The 26,434-nt window shown below is 54.6% G+C and overlaps 3 protein-coding genes and 3 long non-coding RNA genes across 13 annotated transcripts; 3 read left to right on the forward strand and 3 right to left on the reverse strand.

Annotated features, from left to right (window-relative positions):
• Positions 1–110: 110 nt before the first annotated feature.
• On the forward strand, positions 111–4,043 carry CABP4 (calcium binding protein 4). Of its 2 annotated transcripts, XM_001491991.5 has the most exons (6): positions 111–473; positions 702–732; positions 811–954; positions 2,327–2,436; positions 2,782–2,929; positions 3,041–4,043. In XM_001491991.5, the coding sequence occupies exons 1-6, from the start codon at positions 111–113 to the stop codon at positions 3,067–3,069; spliced, it is 825 nt and encodes a 274-aa protein (XP_001492041.3). In that variant the 3' UTR covers positions 3,070–4,043. The 2 variants fall into 2 exon arrangements, with proteins under 2 accessions (XP_001492041.3, XP_070086206.1); XM_070230105.1 differs by lacking the exon at positions 3,041–4,043 and having other exon boundaries at positions 2,327–2,901.
• On the reverse strand, positions 2,407–7,165 carry LOC138915074 (uncharacterized). Its single transcript, XR_002811980.2, has 3 exons — positions 7,048–7,165; positions 4,788–4,835; positions 2,407–2,544 (listed from the first exon to the last, which is right to left on the reverse strand). It is a non-coding gene; the product is annotated as an uncharacterized lncRNA (long non-coding RNA).
• A 1,780-nt stretch (positions 7,166–8,945) lies between these two features.
• On the reverse strand, positions 8,946–14,343 carry TMEM134 (transmembrane protein 134). Of its 6 annotated transcripts, XR_011424080.1 has the most exons (9): positions 14,042–14,339; positions 13,031–13,095; positions 12,439–12,528; positions 12,232–12,308; positions 9,923–10,105; positions 9,764–9,808; positions 9,510–9,563; positions 9,170–9,363; positions 8,946–9,125 (listed from the first exon to the last, which is right to left on the reverse strand). XR_011424080.1 is itself a non-coding variant. In XM_023654572.2 (8 exons), exons 1-8 carry the CDS (start codon positions 14,213–14,215, stop codon positions 9,281–9,283), a joined length of 771 nt encoding a protein of 256 aa, XP_023510340.1. In that variant the 5' UTR covers positions 14,216–14,339; the 3' UTR covers positions 8,946–9,280. The 6 variants fall into 6 exon arrangements, 3 of the variants coding, with proteins under 3 accessions (XP_023510340.1, XP_023510341.1, XP_070086207.1); XR_011424081.1 differs by lacking the exon at positions 9,923–10,105 and having other exon boundaries at positions 8,946–9,168; positions 9,210–9,363; XM_023654572.2 differs by having other exon boundaries at positions 8,946–9,363.
• LOC111775985 (uncharacterized) lies at positions 9,462–12,006 on the forward strand. The gene is made up of 2 exons (XR_002811988.2): positions 9,462–9,587; positions 11,621–12,006. It is a non-coding gene; the product is annotated as an uncharacterized lncRNA (long non-coding RNA).
• Positions 14,344–16,601: 2,258 nt separating the features above from the next.
• On the reverse strand, positions 16,602–20,382 carry LOC138916738 (uncharacterized). The gene is made up of 3 exons (XR_011424083.1): positions 20,246–20,382; positions 19,353–19,459; positions 16,602–18,244 (listed from the first exon to the last, which is right to left on the reverse strand). It is a non-coding gene; the product is annotated as an uncharacterized lncRNA (long non-coding RNA).
• On the forward strand, positions 20,333–26,234 carry AIP (aryl hydrocarbon receptor interacting protein). 2 transcript variants are annotated; one of them, XM_070228388.1, is made up of 6 exons: positions 20,333–20,566; positions 23,231–23,410; positions 24,541–24,729; positions 25,158–25,334; positions 25,437–25,570; positions 25,920–26,234. In XM_070228388.1, exons 1-6 carry the CDS (start codon positions 20,468–20,470, stop codon positions 25,990–25,992), a joined length of 852 nt encoding a protein of 283 aa, XP_070084489.1. In that variant the 5' UTR covers positions 20,333–20,467; the 3' UTR covers positions 25,993–26,234.
• The last annotated feature ends 200 nt before the right edge of the window (positions 26,235–26,434 follow it).

Below are 26,434 nucleotides of genomic sequence, written 5' to 3' on the forward strand. Positions count from 1 at the left end.
ATCCCAGGCCAGCAGCTCCCAGGGTGCGGGTGCATAAGCAGCTTTATGGGTTCCAAGAGCCAAGGGTGCTCCGTGGTGCTGCATCTCTGAGCCCTGTCGCCCATCTCCACATGGCCACAGAGCAGGCAAAGGGGCAGCATGGCCCAGACCTGGCCCCCGGCCCTCAGAAGCCCCTTGAGGGGGCCATGGCTCCCACGAATGGGGCTGAGGGGCACCCTTTGACCAGGAGGAAGAGCAAGAGGGGGCTTCGAGGGTCCCGGAAGGGCAGCTCTGGGGAGCAGACCCCCATCCAGGGCCCTGAGGCCCCTGGGAGCAGCAAGAATCCCTCTAGGACCGGAGAAGGGCAGGAGGGGCCAACCCCTGCAGCCCCTGGGTCAGCCTCTCGTCGCCAGTCCCACCGGCATCGTTCTGACCCCCAGCATGATGCTGCTCAGAGGACATACGGGCCCCTGCTCAACCGTGTCTTCGGGAAGGTCAGGTGGGGCCTGGGCAGGGTTGGGAGTCTGAGGGTCGGGGTGGGGACTCATGTCCTCAGGCTCAGCCCACCCTGCCCCTAGTACTGAGGGCCCCTGTCGCTTCTGCTTCAGACTCAGGGATCCTGGGCTGTGGGGGCTGGGTTTCAGCAGTTTGGGGAAAGATGGGTCTTGGGCTGGCCCAAGCCCTGGCTGGCTTGGGGGACATGCTGGACTATACCCCTACAGGACCGCGAGCTGGGCCCCGAGGAGCTGGATGGTGAGTGGCCTTTGCTGGTGGCGGGGTGGGAGGTGTCCCTGAGCCTGGCTCCCTGGGCCTGACCCTCCTCCCCGGCAGAACTTCAAGCTGCCTTTGAGGAGTTTGACACCGACCGCGATGGCTACATCGGCTACCGGGAGCTGGGCGCCTGCATGCGGACACTGGGCTACATGCCCACTGAGATGGAGCTCATCGAGGTCTCGCAGCATGTCAAGATGCGAAGTCAGTGCCTGAACCCACTGGCCAGGGTGGGGTAGGGCCCGAGCTGCCTGGCTTTTCCTGGAGGCTGGGTAGCCCTGGTTCTCTCCAAGCCTCATGGTTCAGGGGGATCACGAGGCGGTGGTGGGAGGTGGCTCTGGGAGTGTCCCAGGGGTGATGGCGGAAGTGGGCGAGGGGCAGATTCCAGGGCAGTTTGACAGTTGGATGTTGGCCCTGTCGGATGCAGGGACACCAGGGATGGAGGAAGTCACCTGGTGATCCAAGAGAGGCCCTCGGGGCATATCACCCCTCCCACCCCACCCCCACCCCCCCCCCCCCCCGACCCTGCTCTGGGATCGCCCCGTGGCCCAGTGGTTGAGTTCACGTGCTCCGCTTCGGTGGCCCAAGGTTTAACCGGTTCAGATCCTGTGTGTAGACAGGGCACTGCTCATCAGGCCATGCTGAGGAGGCGTCCCATGTGCCACAACCAGAAGGATCTGCAACTAGAATATACAACTATACGCCGGGGGGCTTTGGGGAGAGGAAAAAAAAAGGAAGATTGGCAACAGATGTTAGCTCAGGGCCAAGCTTTAAAAAAAACAGTTCCCTGCTGGTACTAGCCACCCCTCTCTCTCTCTTTCTCTCAGACACCCCCCCCCCCCCCCCCCGCCAGGCTCCTGAGAAGAGCCTTCTGAGGTTCTCTGAGGCCTAGTGTGACAGAACTCTGGCCGGTCCTTGCGATTAAATGTCGGATGGGCGGCACTTGTGTGATTATCATTAGCTCATTTGTCCTCAGACCCATATCAGATTCCCTTCCTTCCAGAACACCTGCATTATTTTTTACTTTACAGTTTCCCAAATGGGATGTGATTTACAACCGATGTGAACATTTAGTGTCATCCTTCTTTTCTTTCCCCCAAAGCTGTTAATTGACCATCAGAGCTTTTTTTAATGGATGCCGTCTTAGAACCAAGGGACCACATGGGTCTGCTTAAGGGGCATTTATTGCCGCCTACGGGGTTCCAGCACTTTACAGCCATGAGCTCCAACCCCAACAGCAGCCCACAGAGTAGCTTCTGCCATCCCCGTCCCAGGATGAGGACGGAGGTTTCATAAGTCACCCAAGGCCACACACAATCGGCGGCAGAGCCAGGGTTTGAAGCCGGGGCTGTCTGGTTCCAGAGCCTGGTCTCTTTCCCCCACACTTGCGTACTTCACTGAGTGCACCCAAGCTCTTCACCCCCCAGCAGAAAGCAGGGCTCCAGCTGCCTACACCCCGCAGGGCATGGACACCCGTGTTCCTTCCTGGAAGCAGAGCTGGGGAGGGGCTGGCCCTCGTGACGTCCCTCCTTGGGCCCCAGCCCTCACCATTGTGACGCTCTGCCTGGGTCCGCAGTGGGTGGCCGTGTGGACTTCGAGGAGTTTGTGGAAATGATGGGCCCAAAGCTGAGGGAGGAGACGGCACACATGTTGGGGGTGCGGGAGCTGCGCATCGCCTTCCGAGAGGTGTGGAGCGTGGTCGAGGCGGGTGGTGGGTGGCTGGATGGCATCCTTGCTAGCCTCCCCCCCAGGCCAGGGGAAGCTGGTGGCCTCAGCCTCTGGAGGCCCAGAGCCCTGCAGGTGGTGGCACTGGGATCAGGGAGGGGTCAGAAAGGGTTTGGCTCACCTCCAGCTAGGGGATCCCCCAAGGGAGACTTCTTAGAGAGAGGGCCCCCTGTCTCAGCCTGGGAGGAGGAGGGAGCTTGGATGGGTGAAAATGGGGGCATCCAGGCACAGGACGTGGCAAGGTGGAGACGGGTGCAGGCAGAGGCAGCTTTGGGTGGGAGGGGCTGAGCCCTGCTGGGATCCTAGTTTGACAAGGACAGGGATGGACGAATCACTATGGCGGAGCTGCGACAGGCGGCACCGGCTCTGCTGGGGGAGCCGCTGCTGGGTCCTGAGCTGGACGAGATGCTCCGAGATGTGGACCTCAATGGGGACGGCACTGTAGACTTTGACGGTGAGTCTCCCTTCCGGACAACCCCTACCCCTCCAGCTCCCAGGCTGAGCCCAGCGCCTCCTGGGATCCCTGAGCTGGACCAGCCCGAGCCCCACCCCTTCTCTCCTACAGAGTTTGTGATGATGCTTTCCACCCACTGAGGCTCCAGGAGAGGAGACTGCGTCACCCCTCTGGCCCCAGAAGCCAGCAGGGTTCATGCTGCACACCCTCCCCACGAGGCCCGAGATGGAAGAGACCCAGCAGCCCCCAGGCTTCTTCTGCCCCTGACGACACCTGGCTGCAAAGTTGGCTTGTGATGTCACCGACTCACCCTCGTCCTCGTGTCCCTCCCACGGGAGCTGCCTGGAGGAAACCTGCCCTCAAGTGCCCATCATTCCCCGGTGTGAGCAAGATTTGGATCTCTCCAGCCCCTTGGGAGGTAGGGAGCTCCCTGGCACTGGCAGCATTCAAAGACGTGGCAGTGCTGGGAGGGAATTCTGGTAACATGGTGAATAGAGGGGGCGGCTGGATGCTTCCCACTACTTATTTGTAGAAGTGTTTAAAAAAAAAAACCAAACAGGGTGAACTTCAAAGAAAGAAAGGGATGACCCCAGGTAGTAAAGCTAGGAGGTGGGAGGGAAAGACACCATGGGGGCTTCAGACTTGGAGAGAGGTTCGGGAGCCTGGGCTGTGACACTCAGGGGTGACGAGGGACCTGCAAGAGGCTGGGGAGCAAGACGTGACCCTGAGTCCATTCCAGGGTCTCAGAGGGCGACCCTGTTCTTGAGAAGGGACCAAACTATGCCTCGACCTAGCAGGCTGAGGAAGTGGCAAGGGTACAGGGGTTCAAGGCCTCGAGCAGGAAAAGCTTCCCTGGAGAACGTGAAACTCGGGGCTGCACCTCGAGCAGGAGCGCGGTCTGTCACTACGGTCCGAAAAGCTGAAGAAATAGGAAAAACCGCTGAGAAGGGCACTCTCTCCACCCAGGGCCCAGGAGGCTCAAAATGAAAAAAACAACCACCCTGTCACTTCTGAAGATGAAATTACAAATGAGACGAGGCAGATGTGACAAACAGACTCAGCACCCAAGTGTGTCAATGATAGAACAGTCCAGAAGAGACCACAAAGTCAATGGAAAAAAATAAAGATAAAAGAAGGAAGAGAGATCAAGATGCGGTTACAGGATAATATGAGAAGAGAAAAGGAAGATTTGAAAAACAGTAGCCCAGGGGCTGGCCCCGTGGCCGAGTGCTTAAGTTCGCGCGTTCCGCTGCAGGCGGTCCAGTGTTTCGTCGGTTCGAATCCTGGGTGCGGACATGGTACAGCTCATCAAGCCACGTTGAGGTGGCGTCCCACATGCCACAACTAGAGGGACCCACAACTAAGAATATACAACTTTGTACCGGGGGGCTTTGGGGAGAAAAAGGAAAAAAATAAAATCTTAAAAAAAAAAAAAGTAGCCCAATGGACCTTCTAGAAATTAAGGATATAGCCATTGGAATTTAAAAAATCAGTGGATAAGTTAAAAAGCAGATGAACATAATTTAAGAGCTTAATGAACTGGAAGGCTTCTCTGAGAAATCACTCATAAGCTAGCCCTGAGGGATAAAAAGATGGAAAATATTAAAGGATGGTTAACATTTGTCATTAGGAGTCTCAGAAGGAGAAAGTACAGAGAATGGGCATGAGGCAATATTCAAAGAGATGATGGCTGAAAATCTTCCATAAAGACTTCCACAAAGACAGATGCCCAGGAGCACCCTGGAGCCAGGGAAGGATAAACAAAAATACATATATTATCTAGATGCTTCCCAGTGAAACCGCAGAATACAAAAGGAAAATCTCATAAAGAACTGGAGAGAAAACTCAGATTACTTACCGAGGAACAGGAATCAGACTCTCCAAAGACTTTTCACCGCCACAACAGCTGCCAGAAGATAATGGAATAAATTGTTCACTGTGCAGAGGAAAAATGATTGCCAGCCAAGAAGCCTATACCTAGCTCAATTGTTATTCAAGAATGAAGGTGAAATGTAAACTTTTTTCTTTTTTTTCCCCTGCTTTATCTCCCCAAATCCCCCGAGTACATAGTTGTATATCTTAGTTGCAGGTCCTTCTAGTTGTGGCATGTGGGACGCCGCCTCAGCATGGCCTGATGAGTGGTGCCATGTCCGCGCCCAGGATCCGAACTGGCGAAACCCTGGGCCACCGCAGCAGAGCGCGTGAACTTAACCACTTGGCCACAGGGCTGGCCCTTGTTTTTTTTTTTTTTTTTTGAGGCAGATTAGGCCTGAGCTAACTGCTGCCAATCCTCTTTTCTTCTGAGGAAGACTGGCCCTGAGCTAACATCCATGCCCATCTTCCTCTACTTTATATGTGGGATGCCTACCACAGCATGGCTTGCCAAGCGGTGCCATGTCCGCACCTGGGATTCGAACCAGTGAACCCCGAGCTGCGGAAGCAGAACATGCACACTTAACTGCTGTGCCACCGGGTGGCCCCATAAACTTTTCCGACAAACAAAGGCTGAAAGGGTTTTCCACCCACATACTCTTGTTGAAGGGAGGGCTTCAGGAAGAAGGAAATTCAATCCAGAATGAAGGCAGAATACATACGAAATAACAGTCAGGGAAAAAAATCAGTAAATATATTGGTAGATCTAAAGAAGTGTTAACTGTAAAAATATTAATTTGGGGGAATTTAAAAACAAGGAGGGACTAAAATAATAGACAAAAAAAAAAGGAAAATGGGAGGGGGTGCCTTAGACATGCTGACATGGTTTTCTTTTTTTTCCTAGAGAAGAATAGATTTATTGATTAACTTTAGACTTTGTTGACGATTTCAGGGTAACCATTAACATAACAGAAACAGAGGTAGAATGTTCCATTCAACAGTCAAATCAACAGAGGATGAAAAAGAGGAAGTGAAGAATTACTGATTAAACCAATAGAAGGCTGGGAAAGAGGGAAAAGAAAGCAAAGAAAAAGAACATAGAAAACATTAAAACAGAAGGTAGAAATAATGCTTAAAAAAGTCAAAAATTACAATAAATATAAGCAGATTAAGTTTTTCAGTTAAAAGTCAGAGAGTCTCAGTCCAAGAAGAAAGTATCAATATTAGACTGGGCTCCCCGGGAGTGACAGGGACCCAAAATAACAATGCTTTAAACTAGAGCGAAGTTTATGTCCCCCACAGAAGTCTCAGGTGAAATCCAGCTGTGAGGTCTTGAGGGCCCCAGGCTCCTTCTGCTGGCTGCTCTGCCATTCCTAGGGTGTGTGCATGTTAGTTTGTTTTCCAGGTGGCAGGACAGGGGCAGGAATAGAGAAGAAAGGCTCCTTACCTGGTACACCTAGCTGCAAAGGATGCTGGGAAATGCGGTCTTTATTTTGGGTGGCCATGTGCCCAGCTAGTTACCAGAGGTTCTTCTACCGTAAGGGCAGAGAGCGGTACCAAAGGGCAGCTATCAGGCTCTTCCCCACGGCTGAGTGCAGGATCTAAGAGACACACTCAAAACATAACTATGACTGAAAAGCTGAAAGCGATGGCTTGGAAAAAAGATTCACTAAGAGAAAACTAACTAGCAGAAAGCTAGTATAACCACAGGCACATCAGACAAAGATGGGCTATTTGGCAAAAAGCATTAGGGACAAATTGAGTTACAATTCACTAAGGAAATCCAATGTTCCTAGTCTGGATACGACTATTAATGTTTTCCAACTAAAAGGAAATTGTATTTAGAGTTTAGATATTCATTATTCTCTGAGGATAGTGTGGCTGTCAATCCAACTTGGATTACATAAATTAACCACCAAAAAGCAAACGTGTTGGTCACATTAAAACTTTAAACATTGTGTTGGGGCTGGCCCCATGGCTGAGTGGTTAACTTCTCGCGTTTTGCTTTGGCGGCCCAGGGTTTCACCGGTTCGAATCCTGGGCGTGGACATGGCACCGCTCGTCATGCCATGCTGAGGCGGCATCCCAAATGCCACAACTAGAAGGACCCACAGCTACAATATACAACTTATGTACTGGGGGGCTTTGGGGAGAAAAAGCAGGAACAAAAAAAGGAGATTGGTAACAGTTGTTAGCTCAGGTGTCAATCTTAAAAAAACCCAAAAACTTTAAACATTATGACTCACAGTGTTCTGCCAGTGTTCATACAGACTGAGGGTTGGTAAGCTTTTCTGGAGAGGGCCCACAGCAAAGATTTTAGGTTTTGAGGACCATGTGGTTTCTGTTGCAAGTGCTCAACTCTGCTGTTGTCGTTTCTATCGCCAAGCAACCAAAATCAACATACAAATGAGTGGGGGTGGCTCTGTTGGAAATTTAATGAATAATCAGTTAACCAAACGTGACTTGTTGACACTAAAATTTGACTTTTATAAGCTTTTAATGTGTCCCGAAGTTTATTATCTTATTATTCTTTGACTTTTTTCCAACCACTACTAAAATATAAAAACTCTTCTTAACTCGGGGGCTGCAGCGGGCCTGTGGGCTCTGCCGTGCTGGCTCCTGATACGGTCTTACGATATGGAGAATCACCGCTTCTGGAATAACTTTCTGTTTAGTTAAGATTGTGGAATGCCAAAAAGTTACGAGCACAGTAGCAACTCCCTGTATGTATCGTCAGTTTGCTCACTTTCAACGAATGGTTTTGTCATTTTTTTTCTGTTCTGATGACATTCATTGAAATGTAATTTTATGTCTAATTAACCTGGTATTACAAACTGTGGGCTTGTACTCTGTATGTTTTTTTCCTTTCACTTTTCTAGTTTTCATCTATCTTACAAAAGTACTGGTCCATGACGGACTGGAAATGGAAACTGGCCCCTTACCACAGCTAGTTTGAGATTTCGGAGTTCCTGCAGGCAAGTGGTGCCCCCAAAGTGCCTTGACTGAGGGCTGAGGGTGGGAAGTCTGGGTGTTCATTCCTTCAACAAAGCCACAGAAATCTAAAGGCACTGTCCTGGCCGCAGCAGACACAGTTGAGGCCAAGTCCCTTCTTAATGGCACTCAGGTCTTACCAGGGGAGACAGACTGAAAATGCGGAGGTCCATGAACTGGGTCTCCTAAGCCCACACTCATTCAGCCAGCCCCTCCGCTGGCCAGCAAGGGACCACACCAGCTCGGTGCCTGTCTCCTCCCCACTTCCTCCCCAGTGTCATAGAATGTGCTCTGGGCCAAGGAACCCGAGCCCTAGGTTATGTTCCTCTGACCCTGGGTGAGTCAGTCTCTCTGGGCCTTAACTTCCTTATCTGTAAAATGGGGCGGAGGTGGTGAGAGTTACCAAAAATAACCTGTGTTAAATGCTTAGCACACGGCCTGGCGCCTTCTCAGAGTTTGATAAATGGTGGTTATTATGAGTTCGGATTTCAGGGTTCTCAAAGATTCTGTTTCTTGGTGCCTAAGATTCCGAGATGCTCGGACTTTCCAAAATTCTGAGATGATCTGTTTTCAGCGTTCTGTGAGTCTTTGATCACTGAGGCTCTCTGTCATACGGGCCCTGCCGCCCATGTCCTTTGCCCCCTACTTCTCCCAACGCCTGGGCCTGGGAAGTAGGGCAGTGAGGGGAGGGGCCTGGGCTGCTGCCTTGTCATGGCCCACATTCCGAGCCGGCTGTGGCAGCCCAGGGCCCCAGAGCCAGGCCGGAACCAGAATACCAGCCTCCAGGCCCCAGGCCTGCGTCATCTCTGAGTGCCCTTGGCCAGGGCCACCAGGGCAGGTGCCAACACTGCCCCTCCAGGTAGAGACAGGGGCAGGGCTGACTCTGCTAAGGGCTGGGGGAGCAGGGAGGCTGGAACACCCTTCTTCAGGACAGAAGGGCAGAAGAGTTCCAGGCCCAGCTCTGCCCCTAACCAGCATGTGACGTCAGGCAAGTCTTGGTGCATCAGGACTGTCACGTGTACAATGGGGAGATGGGTGGTCCTGGAGGCCCATCAGCCCGGGTCAATCCTTTCTCAGCCTTCGTGGGAGGGGGCTGTTTCCAGGCTGGTGGGCTGGGCAGGGCTGGTGGGAAAGAAAGAGCAATCGTCTCTGCTGGAATTAAGTACCCCTTTTATTAGCACAAACCACCACCAACCCAGCAGCCCCAAGGCCGGAGAATAAGTTAAGGCACAGAGCAGGCGAGGGGCACTTTCCTAGGCCCAGGAGCCCCAAACTTCCTGAGCAAACTCCCAGTGGAGCTAGGGGCTCAAGGGTCCTGAAGGGGCTTTTCCCTTGAGATGAGGGAAACAGCGGGGCGCGGGCCCGAGGAGCGCCCCCTGAGATGAGGGAAACAGCGGGGCGCGGGCCCGAGGAGCGCCCCCTGGGGACGCGAGGAGGCCGCAAAAGCCGCTCGGAGGCGACGCTGGATGCAGGCCGTCCGCCGGCGGCTCACTTCTCGAAGTAGGGCAGATAGAAGAACTGGAAGCCCCGGTGGCCCTTGACGGCGCAGTAGATGAACACCACGTGGTACACTGCGGGGCGGGGCCTGTCAGCGCCGAGGCCCCGCCCAGGGACCGCCCCGGCCCGGCCCCGCCCCCCGCCCCGCATCCGGGGCCCGCCCCCCGCCCCTGCTCCGCCCCGCCCCTCCCGCTGCCCGCTGCCCGCTCCCGGCTCGCACCTCCCGGGACCAACAACAGGAAGCCGGGCACGAAGAAGATGGCGCTGGAGACACCTGCGGGAGGAGGGGAGTGGCCGGGTGAGGGCAGGGAGGCGCCGGGGCGGGGCTGAGGGCGTCCCAGCCCGGCTCCCTCTCCGCGGCAGAAGGGGCCGGGTCCGGCTGTTAAGGTGGGAGAGCTGGCAGGTGTGAGGGCTTGCCAAGGACCCGGGTAGGGGGTGTGAGCGCTGCCTGCCGCGGTAGGAGGGGACGCTCACCTGGCGAAGGGGCCACCTCCAGTCCCACGCCGATCAGGATGAGCACTGCACACAGATGGAGCCGCGAGGGTGAGGGCGGGAGCAGGGGGCAGGGTGCAGGGCGGGGACCTCTACCCGAAACCCCCAAAACGGCTTAGGCCTGAGGAATGGGTCGCCCACCTGAGCTGAAGATCCCCTGAGCAGAGACCCTCCCTGGGGAGCTCACCAAGCTCTGTGTTTTCAGAGCGGGGCAGCTGGCAGGCCCTGGGAAATGTCTGTGAAACGAGAGATTTCTGTCTGCTCCTTGGTGTGGCCTTTGAGTCAACCAACAAACATTATGGAGCACTTGCTGGGTGCCAGGTCCTGGAAATCCCGTGGGGAAAAGCAGATGAGGTCCCTGCCTCACGGCCCTTCCCTAGTGGAGCAACCAACAAGAAACTCCCAGCTGGGGCCGGCCTGGCGGCTCAGCGGTTAAGTGCGCATGTTCCGCTTTGGTGGCCCAGGGTTTGCTGGCCCGGATCCCGGGCGTGGACATGGCACCACTTGGCAAGCCATGCTGTGGTAGGCATCACACATATAAAGTAGAGGAAGATGGGCATGGATGTCAGCTCAGGGCCAGTCTTCCTCAGTAAAAAGAGGACTGGCAGCAGATGTTAGCTCGGGGCTAATCTTACTCAAAAAAAAAAAGAGAGAGAACCTCCCAGGTACAATCAGGGTGGTCAGGATATGGTGGGGGAAGATCAGGCAACCTGGGGGATCAGGGAGGGGCTTCTTGGAGGCAGTGGCATCTAAGCTGAGCAGGGGTGGCAGCAGCAAGAGCAGTCAACGTTTAGTCACCATTTACCAGGTGCTGCCAGCCTGGGCTAAGTGTGTTGCATGCAGTGCCTTATTTAACTGTCGCCTTGACCCACTGAGACAGGTGTTACCATCCCCATTTCAGAGATGACTCGAGGTACAGAGGGGAAGTGACTTTTGGTGCATTTGGAAGGGGGAGGCCTTGCCATGGGCATCGCACAGGCAGAGGCAGGGGAGTGTTCCAGATGGAGGGAACAGCCTGGCAAAGGCCCCGAGTCTGGGGGGAACCTGGGGCTTTCTAGGAGCCTCTAGCTTTTGGCAGACTGGGGGGGCAAGAGGCCAGGCTTGAGGAATCTGGCAGGTACCGCAGGCCCAGGGAGGGACGTGGACTTCGGCTGAGGACAGGGGGCACTGGGGAAGGTGAGGAGGTCATGGCTGGAGCAACTTTTCAGACTGAGAGAGAGTGCTGGGTCCCCAGTTGGAGGACGGAATGGGGAGGTGGACCCTGCAGCCAGGGGGGCAGTTCAGCCGGGAGGCTCGAGGGGCCCCCACGGACTGCTGTGTGTGTGCACCCTGCAAAGAGCACCTCAAAAGGGGTGGGCTGGGGGCTAAAACTCACTCCCTGCACCTGGCTCAGGGCCGTGCGCTCGGCCCACTCAGAGGTGGCATCTTTTTCTAATTCCTACAAAGGCCCGTTATGGGCCTACGGTGGTCCCCAAGCCTGGTGATGTCACTAATGTCGGTTTAAATCTCAGCTTGTCTAGTTCCCAGCTGTGAGCAGAGCAAGTCCCTTCCGCTGCCTGAGTCTGTGTCCTTCCTTCCTCACCTGGGGTGGTAGTAATGGTCGCTTTGCTGGGCACTGAGAGAGGATCAAACGAGATAAGGCAGGCGGCCAGTGCGGACACTGGCCAGTGTGCAGGGGGTGTGGGGGCAGTGGAGCTCCCTCCCCTGCACACAGACACCCGGAGCTGAGGCGAGGACCCTGCTCAGCTCTGAGGCCAGGGGACTTCGACCTTCCTGGAGGAGGGAGGGCAGCTGCCACAGCTGGACCCTTCTTATGGCCACTCTTAATCCCCACTGTAGATCTCTTCCGGGGACCGTGACTCCGCAGCCCCATGGAATGACTGTGGGAGTCAGAAAACATCTGGCCATGAGAGCTGCCTGCCTCGGTTTCCCCTCTGAACAATGGGGGTAGGAGAGAGGTCCTCATCAACTCTGACTCTGGAGGAGTGGAAGTGACAGGTGCCCGGCGCATCGGGCTGGCAGGCCACGCAGCATCCCTGGCTCTGAGCACCCGCCCCTACAGGTGGGTTCTGGGTCAGGGCCCGACCTTTCACTTGCTGTGTGACCTCTGCAAGGCAGGGAAGACAAGCCTGCCCCACACCCGGCTCGAAGTAGACACAGAATAAACGGGAGCTGTTACTCTTCTATTCCCTTATAGATTAAACAGGCTAAGAAAAAAAAAAAAAGTGTGGACCACTAACTGGGTTCCATTTTCAACACAGGTGATTTCCTGGCTGTGTGACCAGGAGGCCAGGCCTGCCCCTCAAGGCCTCAGTTTCCTCACCTGTAAAATGGGGCTGGAGGGATAGCAGCCAGCTGCCCCTCAGGATGCTGGGAGGCTCAGAGTGCCCAGGGGGATGGGAGAGTGGACCCCTCTCGGGTGGAGGCCGGGGGCCCTTGGGGGTACTCACCCAGCCCCAGCAGCAGGAGCAGGAAGGAGGCCAGCACTACCCGGCGGTTCTTCTGGATCAAAGGGTGTTGAGTCCAGCTGGCGGCAAGAGAGCAGGACAGGCGTGAAAGAGGTGAGAGGAGCGGGTGGAGGAGGGCTGAGGGGGAATAGCCAGGGCTGCCTGTCCTGGGGCAGGGGCCACAGGTGGCTCAAGCAGGGCAGGTCTCACCTGCAGCAGGCACGGTAGGAGCGCTGCGTGCTGTTGCTGATGGTGCTAAAGGACCACTGGGAGCTGCCGATGGATGTCTGGACGGAATCCCTGTAGGACAGGTGGCCCAGTGAGGGGGCAGAGGGAGGCAAAGAAGGGGGTCCCTTCGGGACAGGAGTCATGATGATGTGGCCGGGGTGTGCAAGGACTAGGGTTGGGTGTTCCTGCAGGACAGGGAGCACTGAGAGGGGATAGGGTGAAGATGAATTCAAGGGCTGGAGCTTTCTGCAGGACTGTGGGTGGAGGAAGCTGGGGATTCGAGCTAAGGACTAATGCAGCACAGGTAACCTGTGGGACGTAGGGGCCAGACCAGGCTGGGAGTATCTGCAAGATAAAGAGCCTGGTGGGGATGGGTGGGTGAGGCTGGCACTGGAGTACGGTGACCCTGCAGGGTGAGGGACCCCATGAGGGGACTAGGGGTCAGGCTAGGAGTCCTTGGAGGACAGGATATGAGAGAGCTGAGTGAGGTGAATTTAGGACTGGGCAGGGCCCTGGGGACAGGAGTCAGAGGCATGCAGCTGGGGTACAGGGTGGGTCCCCACCTGGCCCTGACCTGGTGCTGACTCCTCCATCTGGCTCCGAAGAGGGCTGGGCTCCATCCTCATCATTCTCCAGGTTCTGTTTCAGAACACAGGGCTCAGAGGGGCTGTGGGCTCAGGCCCCTCCTCACTCCCCTGTTGGGCCAGGAGGGAGGAGGAAGGTAGGCCTAGACAGCTGTTGACCTGGCCGCTTGACAGCTGTGCACCTGGCCCTCCGCCCTCCCCGCAGAACGGGTTTGATGATTCACAGAAACCGAAACCCAGGTAGGAGGTAGGTGCTAGGGACTTTGGGGGGCAGGGGCCAGCAGGGGCAGGTTGAGGCTCCCAGCATGGGTCCCCAGGCCAGGAGATCCCTCAAGTTTGGGTGTCAGGGTAGGGCTATCAGGATGGTATTTCAGGGGCCCAGGAAGGAGGCTCTGGATTTGGGGTGCCAGGAAAGGGCAGGCCCAGGATTTGTAGGTTTAGAGCCCAGAAATCTGGTCCAGGTCTTCAAGAAGAGGATCCTAGAGTTGGTGGAGGTCCTCCGGGTAAATCGGGGTTTCCAGTTTAGTGGGAGTCAAGGGTGGGCAAGGTCTCATGTGAGGGGGTCCTCCAGCTTTGAGGGGAAAGGTAGCGTGGGGACTTCCAGAACTGAAGAGGGGTGCAGGGTCCCGTTAGATCATCTGGCCTGGGCTTCAGGGGGCTGCCCCTGAGTACAGGCAAGGTCCGGTTCAGGTACAAAAGAGCTCCCCAGCCCAGCGGTGGGAACGGGGGAGGGTCGGTACCCAGCATGGACGGAGACTCCAGATGGGATCTCCAGCTAGGGGTGGGGGGCGAGTTCCCGGTCCGGGCTCTGGGCTCTCCAGTGGTGGCTGGCGACCGAAATCAGAGCTGAGAGGGTCTGGGCAGGGCTCTGGATCAGGGGCCACGTCAGCGGGGCGGTCGCCCGCTCCTGCTGGGGTCTCTAAGCAGAGTCTCCGAGTTGGGGTTCTCCGGGCCCCGGCCTGTGGTCCCGCCCAGGGGGTGAGGTGGGCCGGGCCGTTCACCTGGTAGCGCAGCCGGGACTGCTTGTCCTCCTCGGCCACCTCGAACCGGGCCCGGCGCTCGAAGTGCAGCGGCCCGAAGCGGGTGACGCCGCTGGACTCGGGCCCGGGACCCGCGTCCTCCAGAGACAGCTCGAAGGCGTCATCGATGCTGAACTGGGGCCGGGCGGCGCTCATGGCCCGGGCCGGCTCAAGAGCCCTGCGCCGCCGCCATCCGCGCCGCCTGCCCCGCGTCGCCGCGGCCCCGCCCCCGCGCCGTCGTCCAGGGAGCCCGACGGCCCGGCGTCCAGGCCGAGGCCCCGCCCCCACGCGCAGGCCCCGCCCCTCGCCGCCGTCTAGGGGGCCAGGCGTCCCGGCCGAGGCCCCGCCCCCCGCGAAGGCCCCCGCCCCCGCATGCCCCTAGCAGGCCCTCGCTGCCGAGCGCAGAGCGGACTCGTGGGCGGGGCCTCCTCTCGTCCGAACGGCGCCGGGCCCGCGGTGCCGCCTAGCGGCAGCTTCCGCAAACAACAGCAGGTGCCGCTCTCGGACGCAATTCCTAGGTCTGTACCAAGGGCTTGAAGAGGCTGCGCCAGCCTCCCAAACCCGAGATGGAGCCTTCTGCGTCCCAGCCGGTTCTTCGAGTACCAAGGAGACTCCTGGGAACTGACTGTTCCCCACCCTTATTCACCACGGCCCTGCACGGGAGGGATATTCTTGCCACCTTGCAGATGTGGAAACTGAGGCTCAGAGACCTTATGTGTGGCTTCCACTCCCCTCCCATCCGGTCTCCACGCAACAGCCAAAGTGACCTTTTAAGCCATATCTGATCCTTTGTGTGTTATTCTTAAATAAAACGTTTTTCTTTAAGTACCCTGCTAACTCACTCCTCTGCTTAAAACCGTCCCTTGGTTTTCCACTGTGATTAGAATAAAATCTGAACTCGACTCTGAATGCTCTGGTCCCTGCCCATCTCTCCTAATCTCAAGTCCACCTCTGCCCCTGTGTCACCCCACTCGGCCACACGGGCCAAGCTCATGCCCACTTCAGTACGTGCTGTTCCCTGTGCCTGGAAAGCACTTAACCTTGCTCTTCCACGGCTAGATCCTTTCATCATCCGAGTCCCTGCTCAAATGTCACCTCTTAGAGAAGCCATCCCTGACTAAGCAATCTAAAGTCAGTTTCACACCACATAGCACTTAACCTGAAATTATCTCATTTTACGCCATTTTATTCACCACAGTGTCTACAGGGCCCGGAACCGTGTTTGGCACTAAACAGATGCTCAATATTTGCGGAAGAAATGAACGAGTGCTTTGCCAAAATCCCAAATGCTTGCCCTCGGTAGAAATAGGATTTGAACCCAGGTCCACCTAGCTCCAGGGGTGGTCATCCTCCTCCACCCACCCACCCCCACTTCATTTTATGCCCTCGTATACAGAGTTGAGTCACTCCTAGTCTCCGTTTGTGCCACAGCATCACTGTGAACAAGCCCTCTCTCCAGTTCTGTTCCTTGCTTTTCCCGCCTTCTCTCCCCATCTTCCCTCCTCTCCCCTTGCTTTTGCAGGGCCCCACGTCAGTGTGCTCAGTCAGTGTCCTTGAATCCTGCCTGGCCCTCCACTGCACCTGGCATTGGCTCAAGGTGGATGTTTGCAATTTACAAACGTGGTGTCACGTATAAAACTCTGTTGTTTACATTTTTCCACTCAACACTAATGTTTTCCACATGCACGTCATTTATTGCTTCTACCAGTTGTACGTGGTAACTGTGTTGGGCATCCAGGATTTTTATTATCTACCACCCCCACTCAGGGATGCACACTTAGCTTGGCCTCAGTGCCCCGTCACACACATCACAGCTGTGAACATCTTCACACTGTCCCTTTACGGACTGTGGGAGAATTCTTCTTGGAGTAGGACTTCCAGGCCATAGGGTACATGCACCCTTGACATCACAGAGTGCCACGGCTGCTCTTCTGCGTGGCTATATGAATTTACACGTCCACCACGAAGGCTCCGGTTTTCCTTAGTACCGGTATTCCAGATTTCTAATGCTTTGCCAATCTGATTCATCTAAAGTGGTGCCTCACTTTTATCTGGGTTCTCTGACCACTGAAGACTTCAGGCAGCTCTCCATGCACTTGTCAGTCATGGAGGTTCCATCTTCTGTGAATTGTCTCTTCATATCCTTTGTCCATTTCTTCTATTGGGTCCTGTCTCTGATTTGCACGTCTGTATGTATCTAAGTACTCCTCCCTTGCTGGGTTCTGATGTTGTCCATATCTCCCTCCTGTCTGTCTTTGTCTCTCGACTTTGTGTGAAAGAACAATCCTCATTTTTATATAGTCAGATCCATCAGATTTGCGCTCTGAGTCTTCCCGGAAGTGTTTCCTCACCTCCAGGTTACAGAGATATTCTCCAACATCTTATTCTATTGACCTGATAGATTTACATTCTAGAAAAGTGTTGTAACAATATGGTTCACTGCCTCTGAAGCCCAGCTGCCTGCACTGGAACCCCAGCTCTTCTCCTTCCCGGCTCTGGGACTGCCCTTGGGTGAGACATTTAAAGGGACACCAAAAAACTCAGTAAGCAACATAAATAATATTTTAATGCATTATTTTAAAAAAATCAAATTTAAGGCAAAAACCCATGATGAACAAAATATCAAAATTTTAAGACAGGATTCGATCTTGCATGACTCCCCTCACTCGCCTCGCCCTAGTCCTGGCCTTGCCTTGAGCAAGTTACAAAAACCTCTCTGTGCCTCAGTTTCCTTGTTTGTCAGATGGAGGTAATAACAGTGTTTCCTTCATGGCATCAGTTTAGGACTCAGTGAGTTAATACACAGTAAGGAGCAGAGCACAGTGCCTGGCGTGTAGAAACACTCGATTGGTGTCAGGTATGATTACAGCTCATACTGGGATCCTGAACCCTGTGGATTCTATATTTGAACGTGTGCAAGAAGGGATCCAGATTTATGTCAACGTAGAGTGGGCCAGTTCTCCCCGTACCACCTGCCAAAAAATCAGTTCTGTCTCCCTCTGAACTCTGGGACTATTTGTGTCATATATCAAGCATATAGTTGTTAACATACATATCTATTTTGAGCTCTTTTTGGTTTCTTTGGCCTGCTTGACTAATTCTCAAGCAACATCATACGCTTTTCACGACAATGGTTTGCAGCGTGGTCTAACATGGCAGGTCAACTCCCCTCCTTTGGTCATCTTTTTCAAACTTGACCTAGCTTTTCATGGATCTTTATTCTTCTATACAAATATTACAAAAATGTTTTCCAAGTTCTTCAAAAAGCCTCTCAATTTTCACTGGAATTTCATTGAATTTCTAGACTAATTTCAGGAGAAATCAGAGCTTTAAATGTGAAGTTGTTCAATTCATTTACAAGGTATGTCACGTCAGTTATTCACATCTTCTTCCATGGCCTTAAAAGTTTTTTTTTCTCCAAAAAGTTCCAGGCTGTGTTTTTATTTCCTAAATACGTTCTGAGTTTATTGCTGTTGTAAATGGTACCTTATTTTCTATTATATTTTTGAGTGGATTATTGACAGTGTGAAGAATGTTGTTAATCTTTGGTAGTTTATTTTATAGCCCTGTAACATTGCTGAACTCTCTAATTTAATATTGTCTGTTTGTAGATTCTGTTGGATTTTCTGTGTAGACAGAATCACTCTCATTTCTCTTTCTTGGTTTATTGCTTTGGCCAGGACTTCTAATCCAGTGCTAAAGAGCATCATTGACAGAGAGCATTCCTTGCCTCGTTCCTGATCCTGAAGGGAATATGAATACTTATTCCACCTGACTTAATCGCAGATAGCTTTTATCCACCTGAGAATGTTCCTTTTCTGCCCTGTGAGTTTTTACCCATAAATAGTCATAGAACTTCACCCAGTGCTTTTTCTGCATACTTTGAGATAACGGTATGAGTTTTCTCCTTCAGTTCACTGACGTGATGAATTGCAATAGTAGACATTTCTAATATTAAACTATTCTTACATTCTGGGATGAGCCCTACTTGATCTTGATGCTTTTCTTTTTTTTTTTTTGACAAATTTAAAATTTTTAATTGTGATAAAATACACATAACACAAAATTTACCATCTTAATGGATTAAAGAACAAGACCCAACAACATGCTGCCTCCAGGAAACACATCTCAGCTTCAATGACAAACACAGGCTCAGAGTGAAGGGGTGGAAGACGATACTCCAAGCTAATGGCAAACGAAAAAAAGCAGGTGTCACAATACTCATATCAGACAAAGTAGACTTCAAGATAAGACAGGTAAAGAGAGACAAAGAGGGGCAGTATATAATGATCAAAGGGACACTCCATCAAGAAGAAATAACACGTATAAATATCTATGCACCCAACACAGGAGCACCAAAGTTCATAAAGCAACTATTAATGAACCTAAAAGACGATATTAAGAATAACACAATAATAGTAGGGGACCTCAACACTACACTCACATGAATGGATAGATCATCCAGACAGAAGATCAACAGGGAAACAGTGGAATTAAATGAAAAGCTAAACTAGCTGGACCTAATAGACAAATATAGAAGAATCCATCCAAAAACAGCAGAATACACATCCTTCCCAAGTGTGCATGGAACATTCTCAAGGATAGACCATATGCTGGGAAACAAGGCAAGCCTTGATAAATTTAAGAAAATTGAAATAATAACAAGCATCTTTTCCGATCACAATGCTACAAAGTTAGAAATTAATTACAAGAAAAAAGCTAAGAAAGGGAATATGAACAAAAACATGGACAAAGAAAACAGTTCAGTGGCTACCAGGGGAAGGGGGTGGGGGAAGGGTGCAGGGGGTGAAGGGGAGCACTTATGTGGTGACAGACAAGAAATAATGTACAACTGAAATCTCACATTGATGTAAACTATTATGAACTCAATTAAAAAAATTTGCCATCTTAAACATTTTTAAATACACAGTTCAGTAAAGTATATTCACGTTGCTGTACAGCTAATCTCCAGGACTTATTTATCTTGCAAAACTCAAACTCTATGCTCATTAAACCACTACTCTTCATTTCCCCCTCCCCCCAGCCAACCACCATTCAACTTTGTCTCTATGAATTTGACTACTCTAGGGACCTCGGATAAATGGAATCATCTTTTTGTGAACGACATTCATTTGGCACAGTTGCATTTTTATATACACTAGTGGATTAACTTAACATTAGCTTAATATTTCATTTAGGATTTTTCATATCTATATTAATAAAATGGGAGTTTCCTTGTCTTGCGTTACGGGATACTTATCTGGTTCAGGAATCAAGATTAAACTAGCCTCACAAAATATGTTGGTCATCTTCCTCTTTTTCCATTTTCTGGAACAATCGAAGATACAGACGACTTGTTGCTTCCAAATTTGGCAGAACTTGCCTGTAAAACTTCCTGTGCTGGTAAAAAACAAAATCGAAAAACAAGCAAACAAAGCATGTTCCCCTTTCACCTCGGAGGTCGCACCACTCCCCGGGGACTTCTTGTGGGAAACTGACCAGCGTGAACATCTGATGCACTTCGCACCTGGGTCACAGGGGACGGACAATAACCCTTCGCAGTGGGAGCATGGGTTGAAGACAGTGCGCAGGGCCCACGACACTCCCCTTACTCAGTCCCCAAACCTCGGAAGTGGGAGCAGAGGACTCTTACAGCGATTGTTCCAGGGGCGGAGAGAAACGTTGTCTTAGCCCCCCTCCTCTATCATTCATGCGTTCCCTAATATTTACTGGGCACCATTATACGCGGGACACTGTGGATTCAGTGGTGACGACACACCCACCCCCGACCCCACAAGCGAGGGAATGTCTCTCGGGAAGCTTACGATTCCCACAAGGATCCGAAAACCCTCCTTCCCCTCTCTCTTACTCCTGGTTTTATCTTTTATTTTTTTGAAAGAGAAAAATCCAGGATGTAAAAGTCACCACTATGGTGCTAGAGACACAAAAAGAAAAGAAAAGGCCAGAAGGGAATACCCGAAAGTAGTAGTTTTAGGGGGTGGGCTTACGGATGGGGTCCCCCTATTCGCCTAACCCTGTAACGCTGTCACACTACTGCTACAACTTTAAAGGGAGTGGCACCCGGCCACGTGGGAGGGCCGCGGTTCAAACCCGTTCCGTGACGCATCCGCTAGGGACGCCCCGCCCCGGCCCCGGCCCCGCCCCTCGGACGGGCCCGGTCCTCACCCAGACAGCCTCAGGCCCCGCCCCCTGCCGGACCCGCGCGCTCAGCCGCGGCGCAGAGAACCAATCACCGTCCGACCCCACGCTCAGTCCCTTTTTGGCGTCTGCCCTCAGCCAAAATGGCGCCATCTCGGAAGTCCCCGAAGCTCTAGAAGCTGCCGAAGCGGGTCCGGAAGCTGCCGAGCGAGTCCGGAAGTTGCCGAAAGAGAGCAGCGGGGAAGGAGGATGGCGGATATCATCGCAAGACTCCGGGAGGACGGGATCCAAAAGCGGGTGATACAGGAGGGCCGAGGAGAGCTCCCCGACTTTCAGGATGGAACCAAGGTTCGTGTCTAGCCCCCTCCCCTTCACCCATGTGCGGCGCGGTGCGCATGCGAGGCGGGAGGAGGCCTTAGGCGAGAGGTTGCGCATGCCCAGATAGCAGCGGTCGGTGACCCTACCACTCGCACGCGGAGCTCGACGCTGATTAGTCTGAATTTAAGGGGTGAATTCGGACGTGTCCGCCCCGCCCCCTGGCTTGGCCGTGTGGCCCCATTGGTCGGAGAGGCCGTCAGTCATCTCTAGCGGGTTGCGGGGCTTTGGCCTGTGTGCTGCTGCAGACCCCATACTGGAGGAGACCCCGAGCTGGAAACCCGGGACCTGGAAGGGGCCCCCGGGACTGGGGAGGGACCCTGAGGCCTCTGGGTTGCAAGATTTAAGATCTTTTATAGATGGAAGGGCCTTCTGAAAACACTTAGACCAGCTCCCGTCTTTTAGATGGGAAAACTGAGGCCCCGGGGAAGTGCAACCCCAGAGAACGGGCCCAGAGGTCGGATCTGCTTGACTGGAACCCTTTGGCAGCTTACTGACGCCTGTACGTCGCTTCGTTCGGGCCAGATAAGGGCTGGGAAGTACAGAGCCTGCCATCTTCTTCCTTTGTACATCCAGGCCCCCAGCTCCGGCCTTTCCGACCCCCTCCCCTGAACAACCTAAATCTCCAGACTTCCCTGCTTGTGCTCATGCCGTTCCCTCTTCCTGGAGCCTTTCCCAGATGCCGCTTGTCTGTAGAGTAAGGAGCTTCCCAGAGGCAGCCCCTGTGCCCGCAGAGCAGTCACACAGAACATGCATACTGAACAAATGAGTAGAGATCCTGGCCCATACTAGGGACACCAAAAGTAAGAGCTACTGTGAATGAGCGCATGCTCCCTGACCAGGCCTGTGCCAAGCTCATGCTTCCTGACCAGGTCTGTGCCAAGGTCATGCTTCCTGACCAGCCCTGTGCCAAGGTCGGGCAAATAAAGATCCCAGCCTGGCCCAGTGTGAGGGCTCTGACAGCAGAGGGGAGCTGTGTGGCTCTAGTGCGCATTGTATTAAGATGGATCCTTTCTGAGTCAGGAGAAGGTGTGGGTGTGGGCGTATGCCCCCATGGGCTGGGGAGTTGGTGACCTTGAAGAAGGTCCTGGAAGGGAGATCCTGGCTGGAACAGACACCAGAAAGAGGGAACATGTGAAGATGGTGAAGACCTGTGAACGATGGTACTGAGAGAATGGGGCTAGGCAAGATTAAATAACCAATCACCAGTGTTGAGTGAGTGCTCGCTCCGTGCTTCACACGTTTATGTCCTTCCGTTCTCACACTGTGGGATGGGTACTCTTGTTGATTCCATTTTACTGATATGGAAACCCAGTTCAGAGAAGTCGTGCGGTGTCGTGGTGAAGTGTGGGCTCCTCTAACCATATCCTGTCAAGGGTTCCGTCTTCAGACCTCTTCTCTCTGCACACACTCACAGATGATCTTATCCAGTCTCCTCTCTTTAAAAAAACCACTCCGTGCCCGGACTACTCGCAAATGTCATCTCGAGCCTTTACCTCTCCCGTAAACTGGACATCCAGCTCCTACTCACCATCTCTCCCTGGATGTCTGCTTGGCAACTCACACTTCACCTGCTCCCCTCCAGCCTTCCCCATCTCAGTTAAGGGCACCTCCAGCCTTCTGACTGCTCAGGCCCAAAGCCGCCAAGACTTCAGGGCTCCGTTCTCTCACGTCCCGCAGCAAATCCTCAGAATACACCCAGGATCCGACCACTCCTCATCACTCTACCATTGCCACTGTGGTCCCGGCCGCCATCGTCTCTCCCCTGGGGTCCTGCAGTCACCTCCTTCCTACCTCGCCTTCCTGCTTCTGCCCCCGTCCTTCTACAACCTGTTCTCACCGCAGCAGCAGAACCCACATCAGATTGTGGCCCCCCGCTGCTGGGAACCACCCAGTGGCTTCCATCTCAGAGCAAAACCCGACTTCCTCACCACGGCTGACAGGCCCTGTGGCCTGTGAGCCCGGTGACCTGGTGGTGCAGCCTTCCCTCTCATTCTTCTGCTTCTGCCACGCTGGCCTCGCTGCTTCTTGGACGCACCTCACACTGCCCCACTGCAAGGCTTTTGCAGCTCTGTTCTTTTGGGCCTAGAAAGTTCCCACCCCAGTCTATGCCTGGTATGCTTCTCTCTTAGTCCCTTCAGATCTCTGCTCAAATGCTGCCTCCTCAGAGAGCCCCCCCGCCCCCCTAAACTCATCCTGCCTTACCTGCTGCATCTTGTTTTCTGATCCATTGCACTTAGCTCCCCCTTACATAGCACAGTGTTGTTTGAGGCCTCTTTCTTCTAGAAGTTCCATGTGAGCCCCATGGGGGCAGGGCCTTGGGTCTACTTTGCTCACTGCTGTGTCCTGGTGCCTAGCCCAGAGCTCAGGCACACAGTGGGTGCTCAGTAAAGATCTGTCAAAAGAATGATGGGAGCCAGAATGCTTGGCCTCTCACCCCAGCCTGTCCACCCACTAGCCATGTGACTTGGGCGCCTTACTTGCCTCTCTGTGACTTAGTTTCCTCGGCTGGGTGGTGCAGTGAAGCCAGGTATAAGGTCAGGTGGTGACCCCTGATGAGCTCTGTCCCTTGTGCCGTTGGCAGGCTGGGGGCTGGGGAGGGTTTGTGCCCTTGCCTGATCTGCCTGTGGCCTGCAGGCCACGTTCCACTACCGGACCCTGCACAGTGACAAGGAGGGCGCCGTGCTGGACGACAGCCGGGTGCGTGGCAAGCCCATGGAGCTCATCATCGGGAAGAAGTTCAAGCTGCCCGTGTGGGAGACCATTGTGTGCACCATGCGCGAGGGGGAGATCGCCCAGTTCTGCTGCGACGTCAAGGTATCCTGGCCTCTCTTCTGCCTTCTCCTCTCTGTTAGCCAGGTTGCAGCCAGGGGACTGGTTCCCAAATGCAAATGACCTGTACAGCTCCTTGCTTCAGACCTCTCTGGCTTCTGGCCGCCGTCAGGCTTGAGTGTAAGCTACAGCTGCTCACCTAGCCCTGTAGGGTCTCGCCCTGCCAGTTTCCCTCTCCCACTCACCTCCTTGCCTTTCCTTTCCATCCCCTTCTTGGCCAAGATCCTCCCTCATTCAATGCGAATTCCTGGGTCACCACCCCCAGGCAGCCCTCCTTGATGGCTGGTGGTTGGCTTGAGCTCTTCCTCTGAGTCCTCCAACCCCTCATGCCCTGCATGGCCAGGATCTGGTTCTCTGCCTGGGTCTGAGCTACTGCAGGGTGGGGATCGGGCCTGTTTACCTGTAGCTTCAAGTTGCCCACTGTGGGGCCACCCAGAGCCGAGACTCAGGAGCATCTGCTGGCTGGCTGGACGTTAGCCCAGCAGTCCACCCCGTGTGGATGACAGGGGCCGTGAGAGGAGCTGGTTAGACTGAGGCGGGGGGTAGTCTGGCGCCCACCATCTCAGCAGCCATTCCTAATGATAGGTCAGAGGCCAGGTCCCCTACTTCCAAGGGTTTTGAAGTTGCTGCCCTGGGCCCAGCTCTGAGATAGGCCATGAATCGGGTAGGGATGGGGCAGGATAGAAGGAACAGACGCTGGGAACAGAATGCGGAGGGACCCCAGTAATGGTGAGGAGTCTAGCCTGGGGGCTGCACCCCTGTGGGGAGGAGGAGGCAGAGGTAAGAATTCCACCGGGCTTGTAAGGACAAGAGAGACAGCTTGATGGTGGGAGTATGTTTGTGTGGGGGGTCAGAGGGGTAGGTGCTTGGCTTGGTTTGGTGGCCAGACAGTGTGGCAGGAGCTGGGGGCTTCACCGGGAGAGACGGCTGGGAGGCCGGAGGTATCCCGAGGGAAAAGCCTTCCTACGTTTCAACAGAGTGGGGCCCTGAACCAGCTGCTGTCCCTCTCTGGGCCTCAGTGTCCTTTCTCAGATGGTGATGGGGCAGGGGGCTGGGCCCGGTCACCAGCCAGCCCACACTGACAGAACCCTTGGTGCCCACTTGCCCTCCTGCAGCATGTGGTCCTGTATCCACTGGTGGCCAAGAGTCTACGCAACATCGCGGCCGGCAAGGACCCCCTGGAGGGCCAGCGGCACTGCTGTGGCATCGCCCAGATGCATGAGCATAGTTCCCTGGGTCATGCTGACCTGGATGCCCTGCAGCAGAACCCCCAGCCGCTCATCTTCGACATCGAGATGCTGAAGGTGAGGAGCCCCCAGGCCCTAGGCGCCTCGCCAGACCACCACTGCCCAGCCTCAGAGTGAGCGCCAGCCCTGCCTGCGCACCCAGGGCTGGATGGACTGTTGGGGGTTGGGGCAGGGCAGGTACAACACCTGTGTGGGACCCCTGACAGTCCCCATGGGTCCCCCTCCTGGGGCCCCTCCTCTTCTGGGTATCTTCGAGGGCTGGGATTTTCAGTGTCTCGTTCAGGGCTCTGTTCTTAGAACCTGGCACAGTGCTGGGCACGTAGACGCTCACAAACATTTGTCAAACCGTCAGTGAATGAGCAAGTGATTCTGCTTCTGGAAGCCAATGTCCGGAGGCCTGCCAGCCCCGAGGCTGGGCATGTCTGTGGCTAGAGAAGCTGTGGTGCCCCCGGGGCCTCACCCTGACTTGGCCCACACCCCGGCAGGTGGAGAGCCCTGGCACGTACCAGCAGGACCCGTGGGCAATGACGGATGCCGAGAAGGCAAAGGCGGTGCCGGTCATCCACCAGGAGGGCAACCGCTTGTACCGCGAGGGCCACGTGAAGGAGGCCGCCGCCAAGTACTACGACGCCATCGCCTGCCTCAAGAACCTGCAGATGAAGGTGCTGGCTGGAGGCTGCGGCGGGTGGGCGCAGGGGGCGAAGTGGAGCCGTGGGGCCCAGGTCTCAGCATCTTTCCCCCTCTCCCTGCCCCTGTGCCCTCAGGAACAGCCTGGGTCCCCTGACTGGATCCAGCTGGACCAGCAGATCACACCGCTGCTGCTCAACTACTGTCAGTGCAAGCTGGTGGCCCAGGAGTATTACGAAGTGCTGGACCACTGCTCCTCCATTCTCAACAAGTATGATGGTGAGTGCTGGGCGCTGGGCTGCCGGGGTGGGCCGGCAGGCAGTCAGGCGAGCGGCCTTCTCATCCCTGTCACCACTGGGCACTGGGGCACAAGACCGAGCCTTTGACGTCACCCCCATTCTGAGCTCCCACAGGAGCCCAACCAAATGTCCCCACCCAGGCAGGGCCAGGGGCCCTGTTGTGCCAGTGAGCTATGAATGGGGTTTGGGGTGGAGTTGGCATCCTCAGGTCGGGAGGGCTCTGTCCCATGATGGGCCTAGTGTCTCAGGAGATGGGCTGGGCAGCTAGCTGGTTCCCCCCTGATGCCCTTGTGGGCCTCTGCCCACCGGTATCCCCTGCAGACAACGTGAAGGCCTACTTCAAGAGGGGCAAGGCGCACGCAGCCGTGTGGAATGCCCAGGAGGCCCAGGCTGACTTTGCCAAGGTGCTGGAGCTGGACCCCGCCCTGGCGCCTGTTGTGAGCCGGGAGCTGCGGGCCCTGGAGGCACGGATCCGGCAGAAGGACGAAGAGGACAAGGCTCGCTTCCGGGGCATCTTCTCCCACTGACAGGGCCACCCAGCCTTGCCCACCCTGCCAAGCCCACTGCTGCCACTGCCAGCCCGGCTGCCCCCGCTCTATCATGCTTCTCTGTATATAAAGGCCTTATTTATCTCTCTTCGGGTCTGCCGAGCTGATCCACTGGGAGAGTTGGGGTCCTCACCTGGCATTTCCTGGTACTTGGGTGGCCCTGGGAGGCAAAGGATAAGGGTTTTATTTCCAGCTCCCTATAGCCAGCTCCGAGACCTCTCTGGGCCTCAGTGTCCCTGCCAGAAAGTGAGGAGGATGATCTCTGTCACAAAGGAAATGTCCTTTGCT

This window comes from Equus caballus, chromosome 12 (assembly GCF_041296265.1).
Source record: "Equus caballus isolate H_3958 breed thoroughbred chromosome 12, TB-T2T, whole genome shotgun sequence".
Lineage (NCBI taxonomy): Eukaryota > Metazoa > Chordata > Mammalia > Perissodactyla > Equidae > Equus > Equus caballus.

Coding starts and splice junctions, on each gene's coding strand:
- CABP4 (XM_070230105.1), top strand. CDS start 111: ATGGCCACAGAGCAGGCAAAGGGGCAGCATGGCCCAGACCTGGCCCCC. Junction 474..701: donor TCAACCGTGTCTTCGGGAAG/GTCAGGTGGGGC, acceptor ATACCCCTACAG/GACCGCGAGCTGGGCCCCGA. Junction 733..810: donor GGGCCCCGAGGAGCTGGATG/GTGAGTGGCCTT, acceptor CCTCCCCGGCAG/AACTTCAAGCTGCCTTTGAG.
- TMEM134 (XM_023654572.2), bottom strand. CDS start 14,215: ATGAGCGCCGCCCGGCCCCAGTTCAGCATCGATGACGCCTTCGAGCTG. Junction 9,809..9,922: donor TCAGGGGATCTTCAGCTCAG/GTGGGCGACCCA, acceptor ATCTGTGTGCAG/TGCTCATCCTGATCGGCGTG. Junction 9,364..9,509: donor CCTGTTGTTGGTCCCGGGAG/GTGCGAGCCGGG, acceptor CCCGCCCCGCAG/TGTACCACGTGGTGTTCATC.
- AIP (XM_070228388.1), top strand. CDS start 20,468: ATGGCGGATATCATCGCAAGACTCCGGGAGGACGGGATCCAAAAGCGG. Junction 20,567..23,230: donor ACTTTCAGGATGGAACCAAG/GTTCGTGTCTAG, acceptor TGTGGCCTGCAG/GCCACGTTCCACTACCGGAC. Junction 23,411..24,540: donor AGTTCTGCTGCGACGTCAAG/GTATCCTGGCCT, acceptor GCCCTCCTGCAG/CATGTGGTCCTGTATCCACT.